Below are 22,885 nucleotides of genomic sequence, written 5' to 3' on the forward strand. Positions count from 1 at the left end.
TTATTTATAGGGTGATAATAATAGTAATATAATAATTATAACCGCGCGATTGAAAAGTTGAGAACAAAAGCGGAAGGAGTTAAAAGTGTATGTAATTATTCTAAACAGTTTGAACGATTTATCGAATTACGGAATTTGCGAGGATCTGTCGTTCATTATTCGTATATTGAAAAAACCGCGTATAATTAATCGATGAAATTACACTTGCACGAATCGCAAATCCTGGTGAAAGTTGTTCGTGCACTTCAGCTCGATTACCAGCGTTTCTATATAATCTATAAAACAAGTTGATTGCACGTACATGATAATCTTATAATAGTTGTCAGAGGAAAGTGTTAGGTCCCATGGTTATTTAGGAATAGAAATGTCTAGCTTCGGTTTGGTTCGTTGAGTTTCGCAGGCTTAGAATAGGCGGTGAACGGAGGTGCGAAATTTAAATTTAGAAACCCGTACTTCGAGGATCTCTGTAAAGCCTCAGGTATACGTACCTGTCAGTAAATTTCTTGTGTCCGAGTATTAGAGGAAAGAGACAGCTACCTGTTCACCGATGTGTACATAAGAAATTATTTATATACCCAGCCTGGTTTACTTTGGGTAATAAAAGGCGACCCTTGTTGTATGGCCAAACAGCTAACTTTGCACGAACCTTCGTTATGCGGGTATACGAGAGATTTTAAACAGCAGGATGCATCTGAGAAGGTAATAGAGATAACGGAGGATTAGGAGAATATTTGTGGGACAGTGTGTAAGAATCGCTGAGAGAGTAAATGATAGAGGCTAGATTTTTTTCCCTTAATGAGAATATCGTTAACACGGGTGGGGGGGGATTGGGGTGTAGAAAAAACATTTAATAAACAATATGACAACAAGAATAACATGTGTGTACTGAAATCTTTCAAAATGAAAAGATACGTGTATTATCACATTATTATTGTTATTGTTGCTGTACATATTTCGAGGCAATATCATTATCATCACGAATGCTATTTATAAAATCTTATCAGTATGTTATATATTATGACAATAATTAAAATTTTTATACTATATGTATATATAAAATTATCAAAAGTCTCCTTATGCCGATCATGTATGACGTTATGCAATTTTTATTGGCGAACGACTGGAGGTTTCTTTTTTGTTTTTCATTATTTAAACAAGAAATAAATAAATATATAAATGACTAAAAAATCGTATCAATCAGATAAAAAAAAATAATAATAAAAATTAATAATATTACACGTACGATATAATGAATCGTGACTAATATCTCTACTCGCGTGAATTTTGCTTCGTAATTGCACGTTATGCGAAGTAGATTTTTGGTATAGAATGCATTTACAATTTTCTTCAACAAGCAGAATTTCCTCTGCATTTTCTCTTCTTTTCGTTTCATTCGAATTAATATTCGACCATTCATACCCACAGGTATAAAATATTATCTAATAATTACTTATAACGTAGCATTGCCTTTTCTCTCTCTTCTCTTCTTTTCTCCGTATAAGATTTAAATATATTTATGCACTTGGTAATGTACCTGAAGACTATAGCTAATTATCATCATTATCAACTCCCTCATTCCGCTCAGTCTCTGAATTATCTTTTAATTCTTCGGTCCCTTTCTCCGCCAGTGATTCAAAGTCCTTGTCCCCCTCACCCTCGCCGACCTTCACCCATGCGTATTTACCCTCCAACGGTCTTTCGTTGGTGAAATCAAAGTTCCACCTCTTCTCAGCCTGCGGCAGTCAATTTCAAATTATCGTTACTATACCTATCCTACACTCGAAATAACTGAACGAATTATAACGACGTAAAATAACGAAGATTAAACAGTGAATATATATGCAGCGCACCTCCGCTAAACTCTTTCGCCCTTCCTCGGACAGACGGTTCGTCAGGTTATCGTCGACGCCTGTCTTCCGACGATCCTGCGCATCCTGCCCCGAGCTTCCCTCGTCCTGAAAAAGTCGTCTCGCCACTCTTTTCGCTTCCGTTCGCCTGACTGCGAGATCTCCCTCCTGCATCGCAAGGCGGGCTCTGAAAAAAGTTCAAGTTTCCCTTCTCTTGTACTCTAAATTTTGATCACTTTTCTTGCAATTTTTTATTTATTTATTCATTTATTCATTTTTTTTCCGTTTCTTTTTCTCTTTCCGTTCGTCAGAAACCGAAACTTGACAATTATTACACAGTTTTCGGAAGAAGATTTATCGTAAGAGGATTCTTCCATCTTCTTATGCTTGTGCTGTCGTATTTTAATACAATTTGTACAGTTTGCCCTCTGGAATTATAGAAGCCAATACGATGCGCGCAGCGGATCCGTTTCAAAGCAAAGGTCCGACGTAATTTGAGCCATCGCGCTTTTCGGACGCGAGCTTGGCGTCTAAAATTATTAATCGACGAATCGAACAGCGCGTCTCGACGATTTTTGTAGAGGTAGAAGAAATTTTTTTTTTTCCTGAAAACCAGATTTTCATGTTCACGAATTTTTGTATACGTACAAGAAGTGTTTTTTTCTTTTATTTTGTTTTGCAATTAATTTCCGCTTATTCGTTATACTCAAGCGGTAACAAATATCAAATTTACACAGACGCGTGTTTTTCTTGTGCTCATGCGCACATTTGTACAGACGCTGGGGAGAAAATGAGAGCAAAGAGAGAAAAAGAAAGGCATCTGCACCTGTTTCCGCAGAAAATATATTACAAAGCGTTTTGACGCGATCAATGCGGTTAGTTATTATTCGTACACATCCATGCACCATCAAAATTTTTGTATCTTTGCACGCTCGTTATTTTTTTTTTATTTTACTGTCAGACAATAAAATTATAACAGTAATAAAGATTATGGCAATTTCTTTATCATAGTATAATACAGGCTTCGCTTTGTATCAATGAATTATATATATATAATGCTGTTTATAATATGGCAGATGCGTCTATTCGTCTTATCGTCCCGCTCTGCAGAGTTGCAGGTTTCCGTGTTTGTTCCGCATTTTCGAAAATTCTTATCTGCGGAAACTGAGACCCTCGTTGTGTATCAAACACACGTGTAACGGCTTTGTTTTCTTTCTACTTCACTACTTTTATCAGCGAAAAAAACTGCAGCTGTAACTAGTTTTGTACAAAAACTATTAAATGTTTAGAAAAAGTTTTCCTTCGTGCTAAAAATTTTTGTTCACGATAAAATAAGTTAATTTAGAATGAAAAAAATATCACCTCTTTGTACGGACTAATAATTGAGGGTTATCGGCCAGGTTAAATCATACCAGCTGCATCTTACCTCAATGGCCTGTGCTTGTGTGTAAATTTATCCAGAAATTGTAATAATTATTGCACAGCAATCGCGTTTACTTATTCATAAACTTTTTATTTCGATTTATTTTATCTTCAGCCTCCTTGTTCAACCGAAGAAAAATGTTTATTATTTATTCACTTCATCTTTCTCTCTCTCTCCTTCTCTTTTAAAAGTTCACCATCTCTTTCTCTCGATTATTTCTCTTTTTATTTTGTTCCCGAACACCGATTATTTTCGTTTCAAAAATTCTCGTCCATCGTGATTATTGATGAAAATCGTGTGCGAGGGCTGCGAATTCCCGACGAAACTCTCCGCTCTCTGCTTTTGATAACAGAAAGCAACTCTTTATTGCTACGCGATATTCGCGAGAAACGGACTGATTCGCCCTGTCGTCTCTCCTCGAACATGGTTGCGAGCCTCTGTTACACCCCTGAAATCGATACAAACCATTTGTTTCCAAGGGTGCGCTACGCGTACACGGGGGTGGATCATCCTGCGCGCGCACCATCATTTTTCTTATACCTGTATTCATACTCATTCAGGTTATCACAGTACGGATGCGTGTAATAATGATACGAATCACGAATTGACGCATGTTTCAGGGACCACAGGTTGAGCTGGGTTGATTAAAAAAAAAAAAGAAAGGCAGCACAATGTCACAAATATCGGGATAAATAAGGATTGCTGTATATCTTAGGTATAACACAGCTGGAAGTCTCATATTAATACCTATCGTAAATAGCGTTGTAATCGGGAAAGAATTATTCTACGTACAGGTTTTTGTAAAAATCGTGCAAAAAACATCTTTGTCGTGCACTGCTGCATTTTGTTTTTTTTTCTTCTTTCATTTTATCGGTAGGATACATAAAAATACATCAAATTTCGAAATATTGTTACAAGCTGACGTTCGTAATACAAGGTTGAGGATACTAAAATTGCAGTATAAGTGTTTTGCAGCAAGTTGAGTATAATTATGACTAAATTTATTCTGTATCCAATATAACGAAGTTTAAATTTACCCCAACACACTTTGCTCACCCATGCACTTACGGATCTCGTTAAAGTCCCCATATTTCTGTCGGAATTCTCACAATGACATTGGCTGAGTTATCATATTCTATGTCCTGTGTTTTACCGCAGGATTTCGAACGAGTCAAACAGTTAAAAAAAATCTTGTTCCGATTTTCGTACAGGGAAGAGTTTACGATTAAATTTAACTTACTTCCGGTACATCAAATTTTGACGCAACAACGCAATCAGGAGGGAAAAAAATGACCGAGGGGAATGAAATTCACGACTGGAGTTGTTTAACGGCTTACGCTTATCTACGGACTGCCTCTGCTGCACGCCGAACGTTCTCCTCATGCATGTATGGACATACATATAATTAACGCCGTGCACCGATATTACATAGGTATGACACACCGGAGCTCTGCGATTAATCGATTAATCGCAAAATCGCTTTTATCTATTACGCGAAACGCGAAGAAACGGCGGCTTGAAAAGCGTTTGTACCGAGATTTATACCAAAGTTTAATATCGTTCAACGATACGAATTGTGTCGTTGCAAATATGCAGCACTGAAGGTCGGATGACTTATTTTCGTTTAGTTTCATCGAACGTTTTATAAAGTTAGAAGAAATTAGCTTATCTCGTCGTATTTTTACCATTGGAAAGTAAATAAATTTACAGAAATAATTTTTACAGTGGAAAATTGGCCGAAGCTTTTGCTCTATGCTTGCACACCGTTTTCAGGACGGTTGCTGGAGTAGCTTTTGTTTTTATTTTTCCGCCTCACTGTATCAATGAGTCAGATCCTCTTTTCTTCGCAATCACATGGACAGGATGAAACTCGCCACATCTTATCGCGAACTGATTATGCTGCTTAGGCGATTATGTAATGGTAAACTTATTTGCAAATATTTGTATTCGAATAACTCCTGACTGTGCGAGGAGTGTAAAAATCGAAAAATACGAAACACGTATGGTATAAGAGAAAGAAACAAAGTCAACATGAAAATGTCTGTAATTTTTATTTTCTCAGTATTTTATCTGCAATTTTACGTTTATATTGTACCATACTTTGAAATTATTCTCCTTAACGAGAATTAATGCTCTAGATAGCGAATAAATAAACAAGTTGTAAACCATTATTTTATACATATGTATATTCGAGTCTGCTTATCCCTTGTTTCGATTTTTCCGTTTAAAGTCATGTAGTACTCCCACCCTTACATACCGAGTAAATTCACCCTTTTTCTTCCTCTGCGAAATAAACAAACGAACAGAAAGGGTGTCAAATTTCGGCGGTGCGTCGTTCGTTTGCAGCGGAATTCAGGAAAGTTACCGATATCCCGAATATCGTAAAAAATTGTGTGATCTTTTGACACGTGTTGCTATTACAAATTTCCCGTATTTCAGGGGCCAAAAAGTGCGCAGCTGAGATACTTTGCGCAATTCCGGATAGAATGAGAAGTAGAATGAGGTCCCTAGACGAGAACTCACGCTCAGCTGGGCGCACGGCCAGGCAAGGAACGCTCGGCTACATGACCTTAACGAGACAATATAATCGACGACGGTAATTAATTCGAGTAAATTAATTATAATAGGTGAATGGAGCGCACGTTTCGATCAATGCCCGTGATTGGTTTCTTTTTATTCTTTTTCACGGACGTAAATAGCGTTGTTAATCATACGTATAGTTACGCGCAACTGAACGTATCGACCATATGCTGAAAATCTTTCACCAACTGTTGCTTCCTGCAGCTCGTGCACTGTGTTCTCACCGTACCTTGAAATCACATTCAAAGACAAATCCGTCGCATGCTCGCTTCGGTGAATCGTTGCTGGTTATTCGGTGGGGATCGCCCCTATACTTATGGTAAAAAGAGAAGTAACGAAAAGATGGAGAAAAGGAGGAGGAGGAGGAGGGAACGATGAAATATACTGAAATCTACACACGAGACGGTTATTTAACGGATATTCTTTGTACGATGTAAAAAACTGATTGGTGGGTGAATCCTTTTTTTTAACACGAGAAAACTCTTTGCTTTCCCCGATCGCTTACAACTGTATTCGTAATATTCCTTTCGAAATATTTTTCAACTATACTATATAGGTATATACCGCGGAATTTTATTTTGTTCGTTTCATTGTTCATTCTCAGAAAATTTTTCCTCTTCTTTTTCATCTTCTTCTTTTTCATCGCCGCACTTTGATCAATATCGATATAGAATCAGATAAAACCGCTTCAAGAATAGATCCTCGTATGTATACACAAGGCAGAAATAAATTATACCCTCCATAGAAATTTTATCTTCGCCGTGGAATTTTCATCGTTCGTCTTGGCCTCTCTTTTATTTTTTCAAATCGACAGTGGATTGTGAGAAATAGTTTTTCGAATACAGAGAACATAAAAAAAGATGCCAACGTTAATCGTGTATGTACGATGATTCTAATCTTGTCAACCGTGGAATTACCTTATAGTTTTCCATCGATTGCGGAAGAGGGTTGAAAGAGGAATAAAGATCGCAGAAGATAATCATTGATTGGAAAATATTGTTTTTTTTTTTTTTTTTGTTTTTTTTGCAATGCAATCGATTCGTCATCAATTATAACTGCTATTCAATTCTCGGCAGGGATGAAATAAAGGAAGAAAGCCAGATCCTCGATCTTATCTCTCCCCACTTTCTTTCTCTCCCTCACTCTCTGATTTTCTTTTTCTCTTTTTCTTCCCCTGCGGTTCCTCTATTTATATCTTATGCCGCACCCTTTATAATCCATCCATCTGTGAACACACCGCGCCCCCCGATCTTGTACCCCTTTATGCATGTACGAAGGAAGGTTAATAAACATGTTACTTTTTTTTTCTTTTTTTTCCTTTTTGTACTTCTATGTGATTTAAAAACTCAGTTCATATGATGATATTTTACGATTTCGTTACAAGTCTGCAGCAACGTCCTGTCGTACGCTGTTCTTCAAATTACTATACGCAAGAGGAAATCTGCAAGCAGTGAGGAGAAAATAACTCACTGAAATGATCTGTCAATGGGCTTGTGAATTAAATATAATTCACCTGAATTAACGAGAGTCAACTGAATTAATGCAAAATAACTAAATCAATGAAAATTAACTGACAATGAGAAATATCTGAATTATGAGAAATTAAGTCAAGTTGATTTGAATTAGTTTGGGATTCGTGTCGGAATCATCTGTTAACGGAGAAAAAAACAATTGAATTGAAATGAAAGAGAATTGAGTTGAATTGAAAAAAAGCAATTTGAATGAACAAAAAATACAAAAGAATAAATTCAAATTTTTCGAACACACACTTCAATTAGAATCAATTACCAAGAAATGTCGAGTAAAAAATTGGTATTCGTGAATTGACATGAATCAAATTGGATAAAAAAAATTAATTTGAACGAAAAAAATTAAGCTGAATGACATGAGTTAATTAAAATTAATTGACCTTAAAAAATTATAGTGTCATTCAAATCTCGACTTACTTCCCCCTCGGAATGCAGCGCGGTCGGAAAAGACACGGCTGTTTTTCTCTCGTTCATCAATTTTCCGTATTCTTTTGTCGTCCAGATTTTAATTCTGGATGACGGGAATACATAATTCGTCGTTAAAATTTATGTATACGTTTGAATATTAAACTCGTGCATAATTATCACGTGCCAAAAAGATATACAAATTTAGAGTCGATGATTCACTCGGGAATTTTTTTTCCTTGTACCTTATTTACTTTCTTTCTTCTTGCCATACGTGTGCATGCAATTATAATTGCGAGGAATTTTTCATCAAGAGTGTCGAGTTTTTTCTCTCGTGAATTCTTGCACTGGTAATGACGAATTAAAATTGAAGATAAAAATATAGAGGAGGACGAGAACGATTCGCTGGACGTCACGCATCAGGGTACAAACCGCGATAACAATGGGACAATGCAAGCTGAGCTTGACTTCTGTGCCGCGGCTCTAATAATTCTTTGTTGTACAAATATACTCACGTACACAACTCGCGTGTCTCAGCGACAATAAGTGTAAACGCAAAACATATACACGCACACGCACTCCGCGGGCTGTTTTAACAACTATAATATTATAATTTAATGCGTTTTGCGCCGACGCGCGAAAACAATGGCAATGCCTAGACGGTTGTATTATAATAGCACCCTACGGGGGGAAAATATATGTCAGGAGAGAAAATTCTTCAACTCAACGTCGAACTGCTTTTGTCGCTTATATTTACGCACATTTACTGAAATTTCTCGAACTTTTGCTTACGCCACTTGGCACGCTTCGATAATTAAAAAAAACGGAGCTATTATATTCTCGCGTGTTGACATACACGCGCAAGGCAAGGGAATTGACGCACGAGGACTCGGCGGATGAAAAGAAAAAAAAAAAAAAAGCAAAAGTAAAGAAATTTCCTTTTTTCACCCGCGGAATCATATGTCCGGCCGTATAAGATTTGTCGCCCGTTTAGTTAGCTTCGCCGCCGCCGCCAGGCTTAGTTTTCTCGCAGTAGAAGAGACTTCAATATTCCGCGGCTTCCGAGGTTATTTCTATCTTCGCAGTAAGTTCATTGTACCACTACGATTTAGAATATCTGACGAATCAATCTTCGGAGGATAAAAAATGCATCTACAAAATGAGCGCAAGCATAATTGGCCGAGTCGATCATCGGCCAAGGAAGGTCTCGAAGAGAAAGAAAGGAGCGAAAGAGGGGTCAACGACTTTTCATCTTCTGCAGTCCACCAGAGTGGCGAGAAAGCAGTTGCAGGCTGCATGTGATGCAGAAGGAGGTAAAGAGAGAGGAAGAGTGAGAAAGACAGAGAGAGAGGGAGAGAGTGAGAGAGAGAGAGAGAGAGGTAACGAGGGATGGAGGGAAGTGGCGATGCAGAGAAGGGAACCAGGCAGCCGAATGAACCGGCGCCACCGAGATTAAGAGTGGATATTTTTAGACCTCTTCATGTATTTCTACCTATACGGTGTATTCGGTCTGCTTCGATATTTGCGATCCCGGGCCGATGAGCCGATAAAACCTCCGGTCACCATTTTTTGGTTGTTAGTTTGTTGTTTTTGTTTTCCACTTTTTTTTCAAAAGCTGTAACGAAACATTGAAGAGGGTAAAAAGGAGATGTCATTATTTTGGAATTCGTTAGAACGACTTTGAAATTGAGTATGATAAATGCAACGAGTTAGGGTTTATACATGTATACTAGATTTCATGACAAACCTGAAATTGTGAAACAACCCAAGATTTCTTCTATCACAGTTACAAATTCCCGTGATAAAATATCGGCCTGGGTATTTGTGTTAAAACGTCATCGCGAGGAACGAAAAATCGGTCACTGAGAAACTATTTGAGTCAGGTTAGGATCTCTGCCCACGCGAACAACTGACGGTTCTGTTATGCGTTCAAGTTCTGCCTCTCGAGCCAAGTAGGTATCGTCGCGGTGCAACGACAATTCGTTGTTTAGATGTTGACTCGAGCTTCTCGCACATTCGAATACCGCGTACCGGTGTCAAAAGATGACGGTATTTTTATTTACCAATTCTACAATGAAACCTGCAACACCGAATCGTGCATCGAAATCCCGGGTGAGTATTTTTTTTTCCTTCTTCTCATCACGGTAGATTCATGGGGCACCATAAAGGGTGCTGCAGGAAGGACCTGTCCGCGTAATTCAATCCGTTTAAATCCCGCATGAAACGCTAGTAGATGTGGAAAAGATATTCACGTAGGTATATTCTGGCAGGGCACTCTACTTCAAGTCGTCGGTTTAAAGTGGGTGCGGGTTTAGGTTGACACCGGATGAGGTAACCGTACCTCGACATGTTCTCCGTCCCAACCCAACGTAATGTAACATCGTGCACAACGTGCGGTATACATTGTTCCCATTTTCTATACAACACACACACTCACTCTCTCTCTCTCTCTCTCACTCGGTGCGAGTATGAAATCTGCGCCTTTTGGCAATGTTCGAACCTCCGTGACCAGAGCACAAAAAGTCCTCGGAAGTTCTTCTACGTGACGAAACTGGTTCCACTGTCGAGTTTTCGTCGATGCATGAACGCGCAGTGCACGTTTATGAAATTAGTCAAGTCAGACCATCACTCACCTGTGTCTTGCCGCCAGCATTACTAGGTTGATGAAGTTTTTGGGGTGATCGGTATTCTTCCGGAGCCGGGGACGAGGCGAGTTCAGACCTCTGAGGAAGGACTTCGCGGAGAGTCTTCGATGTGAGAACGCGATCTTCAAGAGCGTTGAGCGCACTGTTCGTCAAATGTAGGAATGGGTAGATAGTTTAAATGTGCAACCGGCTGCGTTTTGTTTTAACCTTTAACGGGGTCTATTCCTTCAAGTCAAGTCAAAGCGGCGCTTGCGCGTTTTCGAATTAGGAGCGAGTGAATACAAGGGGCGCTGCAGCCGGGTTTTCTATACTTAGGTGTCGTCCTCTTCCTCCTCCTCATCTTCACCTCTGCATTTCACTTTGTTGTATAGGTATATAGTTACTCGCGCGTCGTCTACGCTATCAGCGTTACGTTGCACGTGTGTTTTCGGTGCCTCGTTCGTCTTCTCCGTCATGCGGTACCTAAACCCATGCATCGTATGATCGTCGATGTTTGAGCCCTTCTGTGTATACCTACACACGTGTTGCAGGACTTACTAATAATAGTTTCTCGCCCGCGAGTCTCCCTCGGGAGAGAACCGGGTGAAACCAAGACCGAATTAGAACTCCGCTGTATTATAACGAACTGCAGTCAAAACTCCACCTCAAGGGCGACGACGTCAACCACGCTTCCGACTATCTTGCGTACCTACTATCCCTCCCCTAAGCCACAGCAGGGTGGATTCTAAACATAACTTACATCTACACGTCGAAATTATAAGACGAAATATTTCGACGCTGTAAGTCAGGAGCGACGAGAAACAAATTTTCTTTTTCTTATCAATGTGTATTATTTATGTGCTCAATGTGTGCAAGTCAACGATTCAATGGGTTTGTGTAAATCCTCAATCATAGATACCGGCATTTCTGAAACTCAGGTGTTTATTTTGTAGAAAGTGGCGGCGGCGGAAATCTTGAATCCAGAAGGCGATAGCTCGCGTCGAAAATAAACAAGCTGATGGAAAAATTCGAAAATCAATGAAGTTGGGTCACCCGTCAACTTTTGCTGCGTCAATTTTTTAAAACTGTTCGTGCAAACGTCAGAATTACTACATTATACAAAATCATGCGTTAAAAACATTCAATACTTTAAAAAATGTAACACAATCATGTACTTATAATTAAAAAGTTCAGGGAGAGGTTGTTATGTCCTCAATTATTGTACAGTTGAGTAAAAGTATATAATGATGCAAAATTTATTGCATACTGTATAAAAGTCTCAGTTGCTTTAAATCACGATTAAAACAATGAGACGGGAAACTTTCGGAAAAAAGGATCTATCTCTCTACGTATCCATCTATCTATCTATCCGTCTATCTGTATGTCTATTCTGTTCCATTCACCGGCTGTAAAATCCACCTCGCATGCAATAACAAGATCGAATATGTAACACACGTTACGTACGGATCAAGTACCTCTTACCCTATATAGTGTACAGATAAGCTCTGTAGAGACGTCCTTGAAACACATGCGTCGTATAAAGCGACATTCGCAGTTTAACAAGATTCGTTCGATGTACGCGCGGGCTTCGTCATACGGCACGTACTCGTATTTATGTGCATACGAATCCATCTACATAACTACGGGTGCGAAACATGTTCGATACGTGTCCTAGGTCAAGATTACAGTAGCTTTCTCTGGGTGTTGCAAATTTTTAACGGTTGTTCGAATTTTTTTTTTTTTTTTTTTACGTTTCTTGAACACTGTCACAGAAAATAGACTTGTCACTAATTTGATCGATGAGCTTTAATTGTGGAAGAGTGTATTAACGAAAGAGTTTAGTTAGGAGAAATATTATTCAAGCGCGACCATCTGTACCATAAATTGAACGGATGAAAAAAAATATACGAAAGAATTAAAAAATATCGTAGATAGAATTACAAGAAACGATGCATAATTAAGAAGTAGGTAGAGTAATATTCGTTAATGGGTTCCCAGTGGCTCACTATTTTTTTCGAATCAAAACTGGTACGAGTTTCTTTTCCAAACAGAGTTCATTTGCGACGCAAGTGGCAGGAGAAACGAACGATATGATGATCATAGACACATGAAATTTTTATAGAAATAACACTCGTTTCAGTTTTCATTTAAAAAAAATATCGAACCACTTACAGTAATATTCGCCAACGCCTCAACCTTCCGGCTAACTTGTTTTCGATCGGAAACAAAATGCGAGTCTCAATTCTACAAAAATTATGTGACAGTGACTCCCGTTCTCTCCACGTCGGCTGCACCGCCAGTCATTAATTGTCACACAATTCGTGTAGAATTGAGACTCGCACTTTGTTTCCGATCGCAAATAAATTAACCGGAAGTCCAAGGCACTAACGAACATTACTGTACGTACAGTTTTACACTCTCGATGTTTTCTCGCGCTCTCTACTTTCTCCTTCTTCGTTCATTCTTCGTATTTTTCTTTCAAAGACCAAGGAACATGAGATCCGACCAAGCTCATTTCCCAGAGAGTTGCACTTGTGGTGCAGACTACATGCAGGCCACGGAGCGTGGGACACAAGGAGTTACAAATACGGTTACTCGCCTCGACTTGTTCGGTTGTGTGTAATGTTGTACGGATGCCTATCCTATATACTCGCAGCGTTTCGCCCAACAACGGTCACTCCATCCCTCTACCAACACTGCATGATCCACGATCGATATTACGGTCAGTTCTGCGGTGTCTTGGTCCGCTGACCAGTGACCAGTGTTCAGGATGTTGCATTAAATCCCCCGTGGGACTTTTGCGATTCGATTTAACAAACTTGACACCTGCCGCTCTCTTGTTTCGTACTGCCAACTCTTTGCAATTTCAAAGCTGATAGTGGATAGGTATACCTATATTTTTCCTCTGAAACACTAATTTTTTTCATACATTAGTGCCTTGAGTTGTTCACATTCAAATATTTTCGTACTTCCAACGTTTCTCTTCCAAAATTCTCGACACATTTACAGGTAAAAAGAATTTTCCTCGCGATCCTTTCGAGGATTGGTTTTATTTTACGACATGGAACGATTTTTTCTTCCAATCGTATTCTAGTTCTTGTTTTCTTATACGTATTTTGAAAACTTTTCATTTACGCTAAGCTTTGAAGTTTATCATCATTGTTATTCAATTTTCAATTATAATTGCGATAACGACGATACATCTGCAGTCAACGGAAATATATCCGTGAAAAATTTGATTAAATTTTTGTATACATAAATCAGGGAATTGAGAGGATTCAAAAGTAAGTCTTTTCCGTGGAGCGGAAGTCACTGCCGTAGGGGATGAAAATTGGGGACGCGTGACGCGTACCAGACATGGCAGTGTAACAGACACGTGCGACTTGGACCACGTGTCGCGTAGGGAGGCGGGATGCTGCGGCAGCTGGGCACGTCAAAATATATATGTATAATACGAGAATCGAAAGGCAGTCTATGTAAGCTTCATCAGGAAGTTGAACATGCGGTTCGGCGAGGGTGATTTTTTATTTTTCCCCTTTTTACTTCACTGGAAGAAGATTTTTCTTCTAATTCAGCTCTTCGCTTGTTTCGCGGTAAATTTTGATTATTTCTTGTACCGAGTTCTTGGTAATGACAAGACGGGACATTTGTCACGCATGGATTCGTGTATACTTATCAGCTTGAACGAAAATTGCAAACTAATTCGCTCGTACTTTAATTACTGGAAATTAATTTACAGAGATTGTATACGCATAGGTACAGTTAAAAATTATATCTATAACAAGATGGTCATAACTGTTTTCCTGACAGGTGGATCGAGCCTGAGATCATTACTCGGTATCAATTGAAATAGTCTATTAATTCCCAACATTGTGAGAATTTTTCATTTCACAACAAAGACGGCGATTAGCTTTACGTCCTTAATTTTCTGCCCTTCTGGAAATAGATACTCGACGTTTTTGTTTATTTTTTTCTTCACAATGTTTTTGTCGAATCTGTACTAAGTACAGTTTGCTAAATGCACGCCTATTAAGCTGACACCGTGGAACGAGAAGAACCACAAAAAAACAACTATAGTAATTTAGTATTCTTTTATTGCTAATTAGTTGCGTTATTGCCGATTTTGTTACTGTAAATATTTGTTAAAAATGGTGTTTATGCTGATTTGATATTCAAGCCAGCACAACTAAAATTTTTCTTTCATCAATTCAGAGCAAAATATTATCAACGAACGAGCATTAAATTTTCCCACCCTTGAGTATGAAGTCAGTACCATTTTCCCAGTCCATTTTCAAGAAAATGTATGCAGCAAGAAAATTAAATAGGCTAAATGCCTATAATATACATGTATGTATGTACAAATGTACGTGAAACGTGTTCGAAAATGTGCAACTAATACATATATATATATATATATATATATATATTTATACACGGTCTATATTTGCATAATAATATTGAATGCCGTTGTAACCGACAATTCGCTTGACCGCTGCGGAGTTTTTCGGTTTCAAATGCGGACGAGAAAAGAGAGCGATTGGTCATCGTGGAAAAAAAAAAAAAAAAGGAAAAGAAGAGTGACACTAATGAAGGTTATAACGTAGCATTCACAAAACTCGTGCAGTCTTCTCTCCTCTCCAACCCTTTTTCGCCAGACTGTTTGAATTTCACCTAGCAGCCGTACGTGTAATATAATCAATGTATCGCATCGAGTTGGTATAAAAAAAAAAAAAAGAAAAGGAAAGAGCAAACAAACAGTATCGTTTGACGAGGAGTGGAGGGGAGGGGGATGGGGAGGGGGGGGGGCAAACGAAGTAAAAGAAGGAGAAAAAGGAGAAAAATAAGGGATGGGAAGGGGGAGAGAGGGGAGACATGCACGCACGCATAAATAAAATAACAACAAATGCGGTTTAACCGGGGCGACGACTTCTTCGTGCAGTTTCAAAGCGTCCCGTGATGCACGCGCCTCTCGGACCTTTTCAGCGTTATGTTACGATGGATCCGACAATAGGCGTCATAGAGCACCTTAATGAACTCGTCGAGCGACATTTACCGCGTTGGTAAAGAGCGAGGGAAAGAGAGATGGAAATAAACGCGGTTAAGGATACCCATGCAGCTCTCTGCACTCTGCAGGTATAACAAACGTAACGTTCATCAAGTACTTGTATCGGGCGAATGCCGAAAAAATTGAATACGGGCTGCTTGTCTTTTTTACAGATTTATGAAGCGCATCGACGTGGTCTTGAACTTTTGGCTTAATTTTATTACATCGGGGTTTAATGATTCGGCGAGTGTTTCTTACGCCGTATCATAGGTAAATAAATGGGTAAAATTCACTCGAACGCGCGATGAAAGATCCCAAGCAATAGCGAGAATTCAAAACTTTGTATTACTTTATGGAATTAAAGTAAAAAATTCTTACTTCTCTTTTAGTTACGATTTAATATTGATAATATTATGTAAATCGCTGTGACTATCTCGCTTCTTTCTCCCTCCCTCTCTCTTTCGAGTCTCGGTGTGATGCGCATAAAAATTTGAAATGTGTGTTAGAGAGAGAGAGAGAGAGAGAGAGAAAGAGAGAAAGCGCCAGAGGGTGAGCAGGGCGAAGGGTGTAACCGACGCTTCAATTAGTCCTATTCATGCCGTTCATTTATTTATCCCTCTCTTCTTCTCTTTCTTTCTTCTCTTCCACTGCCATCGTCATATATATATATATGTAGATATAAGGTACCATTTACGTAGTTCAGCAGAAGCCATACGTTACTTTTAACATTATACATTACACGCGCGTGCAGTGGACATATATTATGTATCATTTATACCTATGTGTATTATTGTATACAATTATACATATATGTAGGTATAATCTACGATAACGAGTCGAATTATATAACTCACAATCAGCCCATGGCACGGTGACATTATGTATAATTTATACAGCTACCGGAATTTTTTCGTAACATAAATTATTATCGCTTTCCTGACTGTTTTTACGATTATAGTAACATACCGTTGTCATTATTTATTACGAACGAACTTCTGTAAAGGGCGGCATGCTTACTTTATTTTCATTTCATTGAATCTTCTTCGTTTTCTTTTTTCTCCTTTCTTTCTTATTTCTTTCCCTTTCTTCGTCGTGTCGAGAAAGGTTCGTCCTTTTTTTCTCTTCACGAACTTTTAATCGGAATTTTTTTATAGGACGCTCCAAATGATTTCACGGTTTATTTTCACTCGATTCAAATCACCGCGAGTGCGTGGATCATGCAACGGTCTTTCGAAGATTGATCGATTTCGGTTTGTACGATATTGGCAGTGTAGAAATGGAAACGATAATATTAAAAGTTTTTTCTTTTCCCTTCATTCGCCACATTTAACTTCACGCTCGATCGATCTTTTTTCTTTTGCTTTTTATTTCCTTATTTGTCGTTGTTGTTTTCTTTTCATACAATTTTCAACATTTTTTTTAACTGTTGTTCAATTTATAATGATGTAAGACATCAATCGATTTTAGCGAGATCAATATTGATACGCCTCTAGGGGATTATACTTTCGCACGTGTTTTTGCCGTGCGAAAAGTTCCGGATTTGCGGATGTGAATTATTTGCGATCGGATTTTCATGTGTACGCATAATGTAAAATCGGATTCCAAATACAAATTCGATGTATAAAAATCAAGGGGCTCCACGTGTCAACAAATTCTTAACGTATGCGTACATTTATATGCATATATATATATATATATATATATATATACATGCACGCACATACTTGTATACACACGGTATTTTAGTATGTATCTACAGCTTATACATCATGCGTGCAGGTATATGTTTTGTTGGAATACGCGAAACAAGGTGTAATTTTATACATCGAGCTGTTATTCAGATCTGGTATATAGCTTTGCGGGAGCAAAAAACGAATAGGTACCTATAATATAAGAAAAACAAGAATTTACATAAGCTGAGGAGTGAGGAGGCCGACGAACGTGGAAACGGAGAAGATAAAAAAAAAAAAAAAACAACTACGCAGAGTTTGAAAAAATTATATACCCTGCATACGATCTCTAAAAATAATCTCTCGCGATACGAAATTTACAATTCTGAATTGTAAATATGTATATATATATATACCAGAGTAGCAAAATTCCGCGCGATTTTGCCGCTTGTTTTTCATTATGATAAACTTTTGGCTATGTAGGTACGGGGCTAGATACAAACGTGATACATATATTACATATCTCGTTCGTTTCTCTTTTTCATTGCCAGTTATACATATATATTTATAGAGGTGAAAATAATATGCGAAATCTGATGAAATCAATGACGACGACGATTTGTGGATATCGTCGTTTCGAACGGTTATGCATTATATATTTATCGATTCACCGATATACACCTATATGTTAAATCAACATCGATTTGGATCACGTACAAAGTAACTATCTGACAACGAGCGATTTTTCACCATCTATCGGGGGGGGGGAAGGAATAGAAAATGAGAATAGAAAAAAAGAGTACAAACGAAATTTCAACACGTCGATAAACATTCAACAAAGATTCGGAACTCGAGACGAGATTTTATTTTTTTTGAAAAATATCAACAACAATGATAAAAAAAAAAAAAAAAAAAAAAAGGGAAACGAGAAAAAGACACTGATATTATTTACGTTGTGTAGAAATTCTCTGGTGTAAATTTTGACCCGATAATGTTAGGCATTTTATTTCATTTTGATACGATGACGGGGTGAAAATGTTGACACGACCGAACGGTCGAACTTAATTACATACCTGGCATAGAAGTATACAGATACGCCTAATGCGGCACGTCATGTATGGAAGGTAATTCAACTTTCGAGGGTTGAACGACTCTAACCAACCCCCGTTTCCAGTACCTACGTATACGATATATACATCGAGGTACGTTTTAAACTGTCATCAGGCTAATCGTAAACCGGAGGCGCGTGACTCGTGTCGCGCGTGTTTAGCCAACGACAAACATCCGACTTCTGCCCTCTTCAATTGATGGTTGTTCGGCGTTTCCAAAAAACATAATAATAAGAAAAAGAAAAATCGAGAAAGTTATGTGCAAGTCGAATTTTCAATTTCGATTGGATTATTACTGCGATCATTTTCTACATTGAATAAAATTATTGAGCTTGAACTGACAGGTGATGAAAAAAAAATTATAGTATATAATAATAATAATTACAAAGGTATTCTAATAAAGTCTTGCGTAAATCCTATGAAAATTTTCCGTGTATAATACATATACCAGCTACATTATAAAAATAAAAATCTTCAAAAATGTCGTGAATTTTTGGAGAAACTTTTCCTTTCTCTTTCTTTTCGCTTATAACATGTTAATATTATTACTATATTGTACCACATATTTCTTACGCAGATAAATTTTACAATACTTACAATAATTTTATAAATGTAAGCTTTCTCTTTACTTAGGTATTTATTAATGACTTGCTTTTTTTTCTGTGTTGGGGGGGTGGGGGAGGCAGTATTGGTTACCCACGGTCGATCAATAACACTGCCTGTCGTCAAAAATTTTCATCGATTCGTTTTATTCGTCGAACGGACGGAAGTGACATTCCGTAAGGAGAAAAAGAGGATGGTAAGCGATGAATGAATGAAGGGCGGTGGCGGGGGGCTGATTTTGACTTGAAGCGAATTAGGCAGCTGCACATCACTGCGTGCGGCAAACAACCCGCGGGGAAAAGAGTTTATCGTCCTGCTGCACGCCGCAGTTTTGCGCAGGGGACATGACGAATTTCCGCGGTCAGGTCCGCATGCGGGAAAAATTACGTCCCCCTGCACACATGTACGTACGTAAAGTCCTCCTCGTCGTCGTCGTCGTCGTCCTGGGCAGTTTTCGTAACGTACCGATCCACCTGGAGGGGCTCGCGCGTGCCATGGGGGTCCTTCCTGGCCCCCATGGGGCCCGCTACCCCCTCCCCCCCCCCACAATCCTTGGCGGGGGAGGAGAGGAGACCGCGTGCACTACACGGCTAATTATACACCCGGCCTCACACAGAAAGCAGCGCCGATGCGCCCCGACGGAACTTAAGCTATAATGTAACTATGTATATGTATGTGCGGTAAGGTGCGCCATGGGTTTTACTTCAACGAATCCCATAATAACTCGACGTTGTTTCCGTGTATGAGACATTCCGTGCCAGTTCGGTCCGGTTTTTTACTCGCATCAATGATTTTCGTAGGCACACACATACGTGGTATAATAATCGTTGATGTCGAAATTTTTGGAAATGCGCATATTTTTTTTTTCGAATACAACCGTTTTTCATTTTCTTAATTATTTGAACGTGTTTGCATCGAGTATCCCGATAAACATTATTCAGAATTCTTAAAAATTTCATTCAATTTCATTCAATTTCAGACTTCGTTTAGATGTACTTGGTTTTTTTTTTTTTTTTTTTGAGACTGTATTTTAAAAATTTTTACAAAAAATTATGCTTTAACACCAATCACTCTGTAACGAGCAGTTTGAAACAAAAATTTTCAATCAAACTGTAATCCGTGAGATGAAAGCCTGCCCGCAGTTGAGTTGGCACGGAATGCCCGTTACATATAATGCAGATCCTCCTCCTCCACGCCGCAGACACCCGGTGCAGCTGGGCTTTCCGAAGCTGCTTCTCGGTCGCCCTGACACAACCGGGGGGGTTGATGATTAGGGGTTGGGGGTCGCATCGCGGCGGGTTAACGTTTGTTTGTCATCCTAGCTGGCTATTTTCATAATGGAAATCATTTTCATTCGCTTACACATGCGGTACAGTCGAGACATCTCGTATCCTTGTTCATCCGCTGACGCTCGTTGCAAATAATACTGTCAACAACGACAACTTCTAACATTATTACGACCATCGAGTTTTATATTCGTTTAATTCATGTTCCCCTACCGTTTACGAAGTAGTTTCTTTTTTGCGATTTCTTTTTTCTAAATAATTAATCGTTATTTTTCCTCAGAATACTTCGCCGCATTGCATAACAATATTGTACAAGACAGGGTCGGTATGTGACGTATAATACACGGTGTACTGTGGATGTTACATGTAATGAAATAAAATTGATAGTTTGACCGTTGCAGGGGTTGCCTAATGAGTTTGATTTTCTATTTAACGAAGTTTAACGCCCGAACGACGACGATCCGCTAGCACGGCATAACGTTGAACTCAATTTCGTATAATTCATACGTTATTAAATACATACCGATACCCGTACAGACTACAGTGGTACACATAAACGAATTCACTATAGGTACATACGTTTAAGGACCGGAAAATATCTTAACCGAATAGAGCGTCGCTATACCGATGCGCACATATGGGTCTATATAAATTATAATTGAACTGCGAGACTTTCCCCCGTATCGATACTTTATACCGAAAGTTAATTGATTTCCGACCGTTGCAAAGCACACACGTATTTATACATATATCCACAGTATATGTACGATACTTTTCGTGCACATGCCAGAAACTATCCAAGCCTGACGTTATTCCTCCGATTTTTGACTTTCAAACTTTATTTTCTAGTCAATAAAACCCATTCGAAGTTACAGTATACTTTCTATTTCTCTATAATTCTTGTATATTTTTCATCCGAGTGAAAAAAAATGATTAAACGGAGCTTCGAAACATTTTTTTTTTTTTTTGTCGTTTTCTCGGTTTTGCTCATCGGGATCAACTCAATACGGTATTTTACGATTGACAATTTTGTCATACCCTGTACATAAAGACGAGGCGTTATATGTATACCGCAATTATAGACGGTGTAGAATATAATATTGTTTACGTATTATAATCCATATCGGATTGTAATTTCATGATTCTTATCCCTCTCGACACCGTCTCGAGTTGACGTGATCGATCGACGAAGAATTTAATTACTGCAATAATGATAATAATGGTGATGTATGATAAAAGTAATAATCATAATGGTAAAGATTACACTGCAACGGATGCATTCGAATAATTTATGCACGTCAATTTATCAGTGACTATGTCACTCGCGATTTTATTGTTATCAATGAAAATATGTTTATCTTATTATAGGTGTAGAAATCGTGCATATATCTGTCGTATGTAGGATATTCATTACCCTCGCCGATAATTCTTGTACAAGATATAATATATTTATTCTTAAGGAGAGGTTGATTGGATATGATTTTTGTCAGACAACGTTACTTTTATTTTTTTTATTTATTATAATTTACGCGATTATCGCTAACACCCTATTGTACATATTTCTATTTATTACATTTTTATTCCTTTAATGACTAGAGATTCGATTTTATTTATAGTATAGTTCGTATAGTGTATAAATCTAAACAGATATACGTTAGACTGGGCCAAAAAAAACAGAGAATTTTTTTTTTAATGGTACTGTAAAAACATTGTTCATGACGACAAATAAAAATTATCCTGAAAGTTTGAGCCCGTAATATTAATATTAAGGGGTGTATCGTTACAGCTATTGATTTTTTAACAGTTACCGCATTTTTTTTACCCAAAATCCGTCAATTATCAATGTGAAAAATTTTATCAATCCATATTTTTGAAGGAAATTAAATTTCCTACAAAAAAGCTCTATTACTAAATTGACGTAGATCGAGCCATTTCCTTGTAATCGTGCCTTAAACATTGATTTGTTTTTTCAAATTTTTGTTCGAATTTTTGATTTTTGTGATTACCAGAAAAATCAATATTTTCATAGATCAAACCATTATTTTCGTGGGAAATTTGATGCTCTACAAAAAAGGTCTCTTAACATTTTTCATGAAATTCACTCCTTTAAAAGTTATTCGACATTGAAATTACTTTTGAATACAATTTCAATGTTAAGGGCTCAAATTTTCAGGATAATTTTTATTTGTCGTCATGAACAATGTTTTTACAGTACCATTAAAAAAAAAAATTCTTCGTTTTTTTTTGGCCCAGTCTAATACACATAGGAAAAAATGTTGTCATTTTGTTAAATCACTTTCACTCTCCTTCTCTCTCTCTCTCTTATTATCTCTCGCTCTTTCAGTCTCGCTAACATGAGTGTAAAATTAGCATTACGGACTCAAATATTGGCCCGTACATTATTTCTCACCGTTATTGAAATTCGATTGAAAGCATTTTTTTTTTCTCTGTTTTCCTTACAAAATTTTCTTCAAGAATAAATATTTATAGTCTTTGGAGGCGCTGCATATGTTGCCCAACGTACAAATATGTATATACATATCAAGGAACAACCGTTTCAGGCTTGTAGTGGATTTTCTCTCCGTTTTGTTTTTTTTTTTTTTTTCCTATCTGTGCAATTTTAATACGTCTGACACGATTATCGTAAAAATCTAAACGGATTGTGATAATTCACGACGATTTATCGTTAACATATCAATTGAACGTATTGTATTAGCGGGGAAAAAACAGAAACGAAAATGAATTGATTAATAGATAAAAAAAAA

The 22,885-nt window shown here is 37.9% G+C and overlaps 2 protein-coding genes across 6 annotated transcripts in view; one reads left to right on the plus strand and one right to left on the minus strand.

Moving 5' to 3' along the window:
* LOC124180771 overlaps window positions 1-22,885 on the plus strand; it is a 90,245-nt gene that overhangs the window by 37,196 nt on the left and 30,164 nt on the right. The window contains exon 7 of one of the 4 annotated variants that reach the window (XM_046566545.1): window positions 5,710-5,866. The exons of the other annotated variants lie outside the window; for them this stretch is intronic. Coding sequence (XP_046422501.1) covers window positions 5,710-5,866 — 157 coding nt within the window. The remainder of the gene's footprint in view (window positions 1-5,709; window positions 5,867-22,885) is intronic. 4 annotated transcript variants of the gene reach the window in all.
* LOC124180772 lies at window positions 1,145-10,564 on the minus strand. Of its 2 annotated transcripts, none has more exons than XM_046566547.1 (3): window positions 10,418-10,564; window positions 1,851-2,034; window positions 1,145-1,733 (listed from the first exon to the last, which is right to left on the minus strand). In XM_046566547.1, exons 1-3 carry the CDS (start codon window positions 10,435-10,437, stop codon window positions 1,548-1,550), a joined length of 390 nt encoding a protein of 129 aa, XP_046422503.1. In that variant the 5' UTR covers window positions 10,438-10,564; the 3' UTR covers window positions 1,145-1,547. The 2 variants fall into 2 exon arrangements, with proteins under 2 accessions (XP_046422503.1, XP_046422502.1); XM_046566546.1 differs by lacking the exon at window positions 10,418-10,564 and adding an exon at window positions 9,277-9,375.

This window comes from Neodiprion fabricii, chromosome 4 (genome assembly GCF_021155785.1).
Source record: "Neodiprion fabricii isolate iyNeoFabr1 chromosome 4, iyNeoFabr1.1, whole genome shotgun sequence".
Taxonomy (NCBI): domain Eukaryota; kingdom Metazoa; phylum Arthropoda; class Insecta; order Hymenoptera; family Diprionidae; genus Neodiprion; species Neodiprion fabricii.

What these genes read in the sequence shown, in the direction of transcription:
- LOC124180772 (XM_046566546.1), bottom strand. Translation starts at nt 9,350, where the DNA reads ATGGTGACCGGAGGTTTTATCGGCTCATCGGCCCGGGATCGCAAATAT. An exon ending in AGACCGAATACACCGTATAG is followed by an intron (nt 2,035 to 9,276) that starts GTAGAAATACAT and finishes AACTTTTTTCAG; the next exon opens with AGCCCGCCTTGCGATGCAGG. An exon ending in GGCGAAAGAGTTTAGCGGAG is followed by an intron (nt 1,734 to 1,850) that starts GTGCGCTGCATA and finishes TGACTGCCGCAG; the next exon opens with GCTGAGAAGAGGTGGAACTT.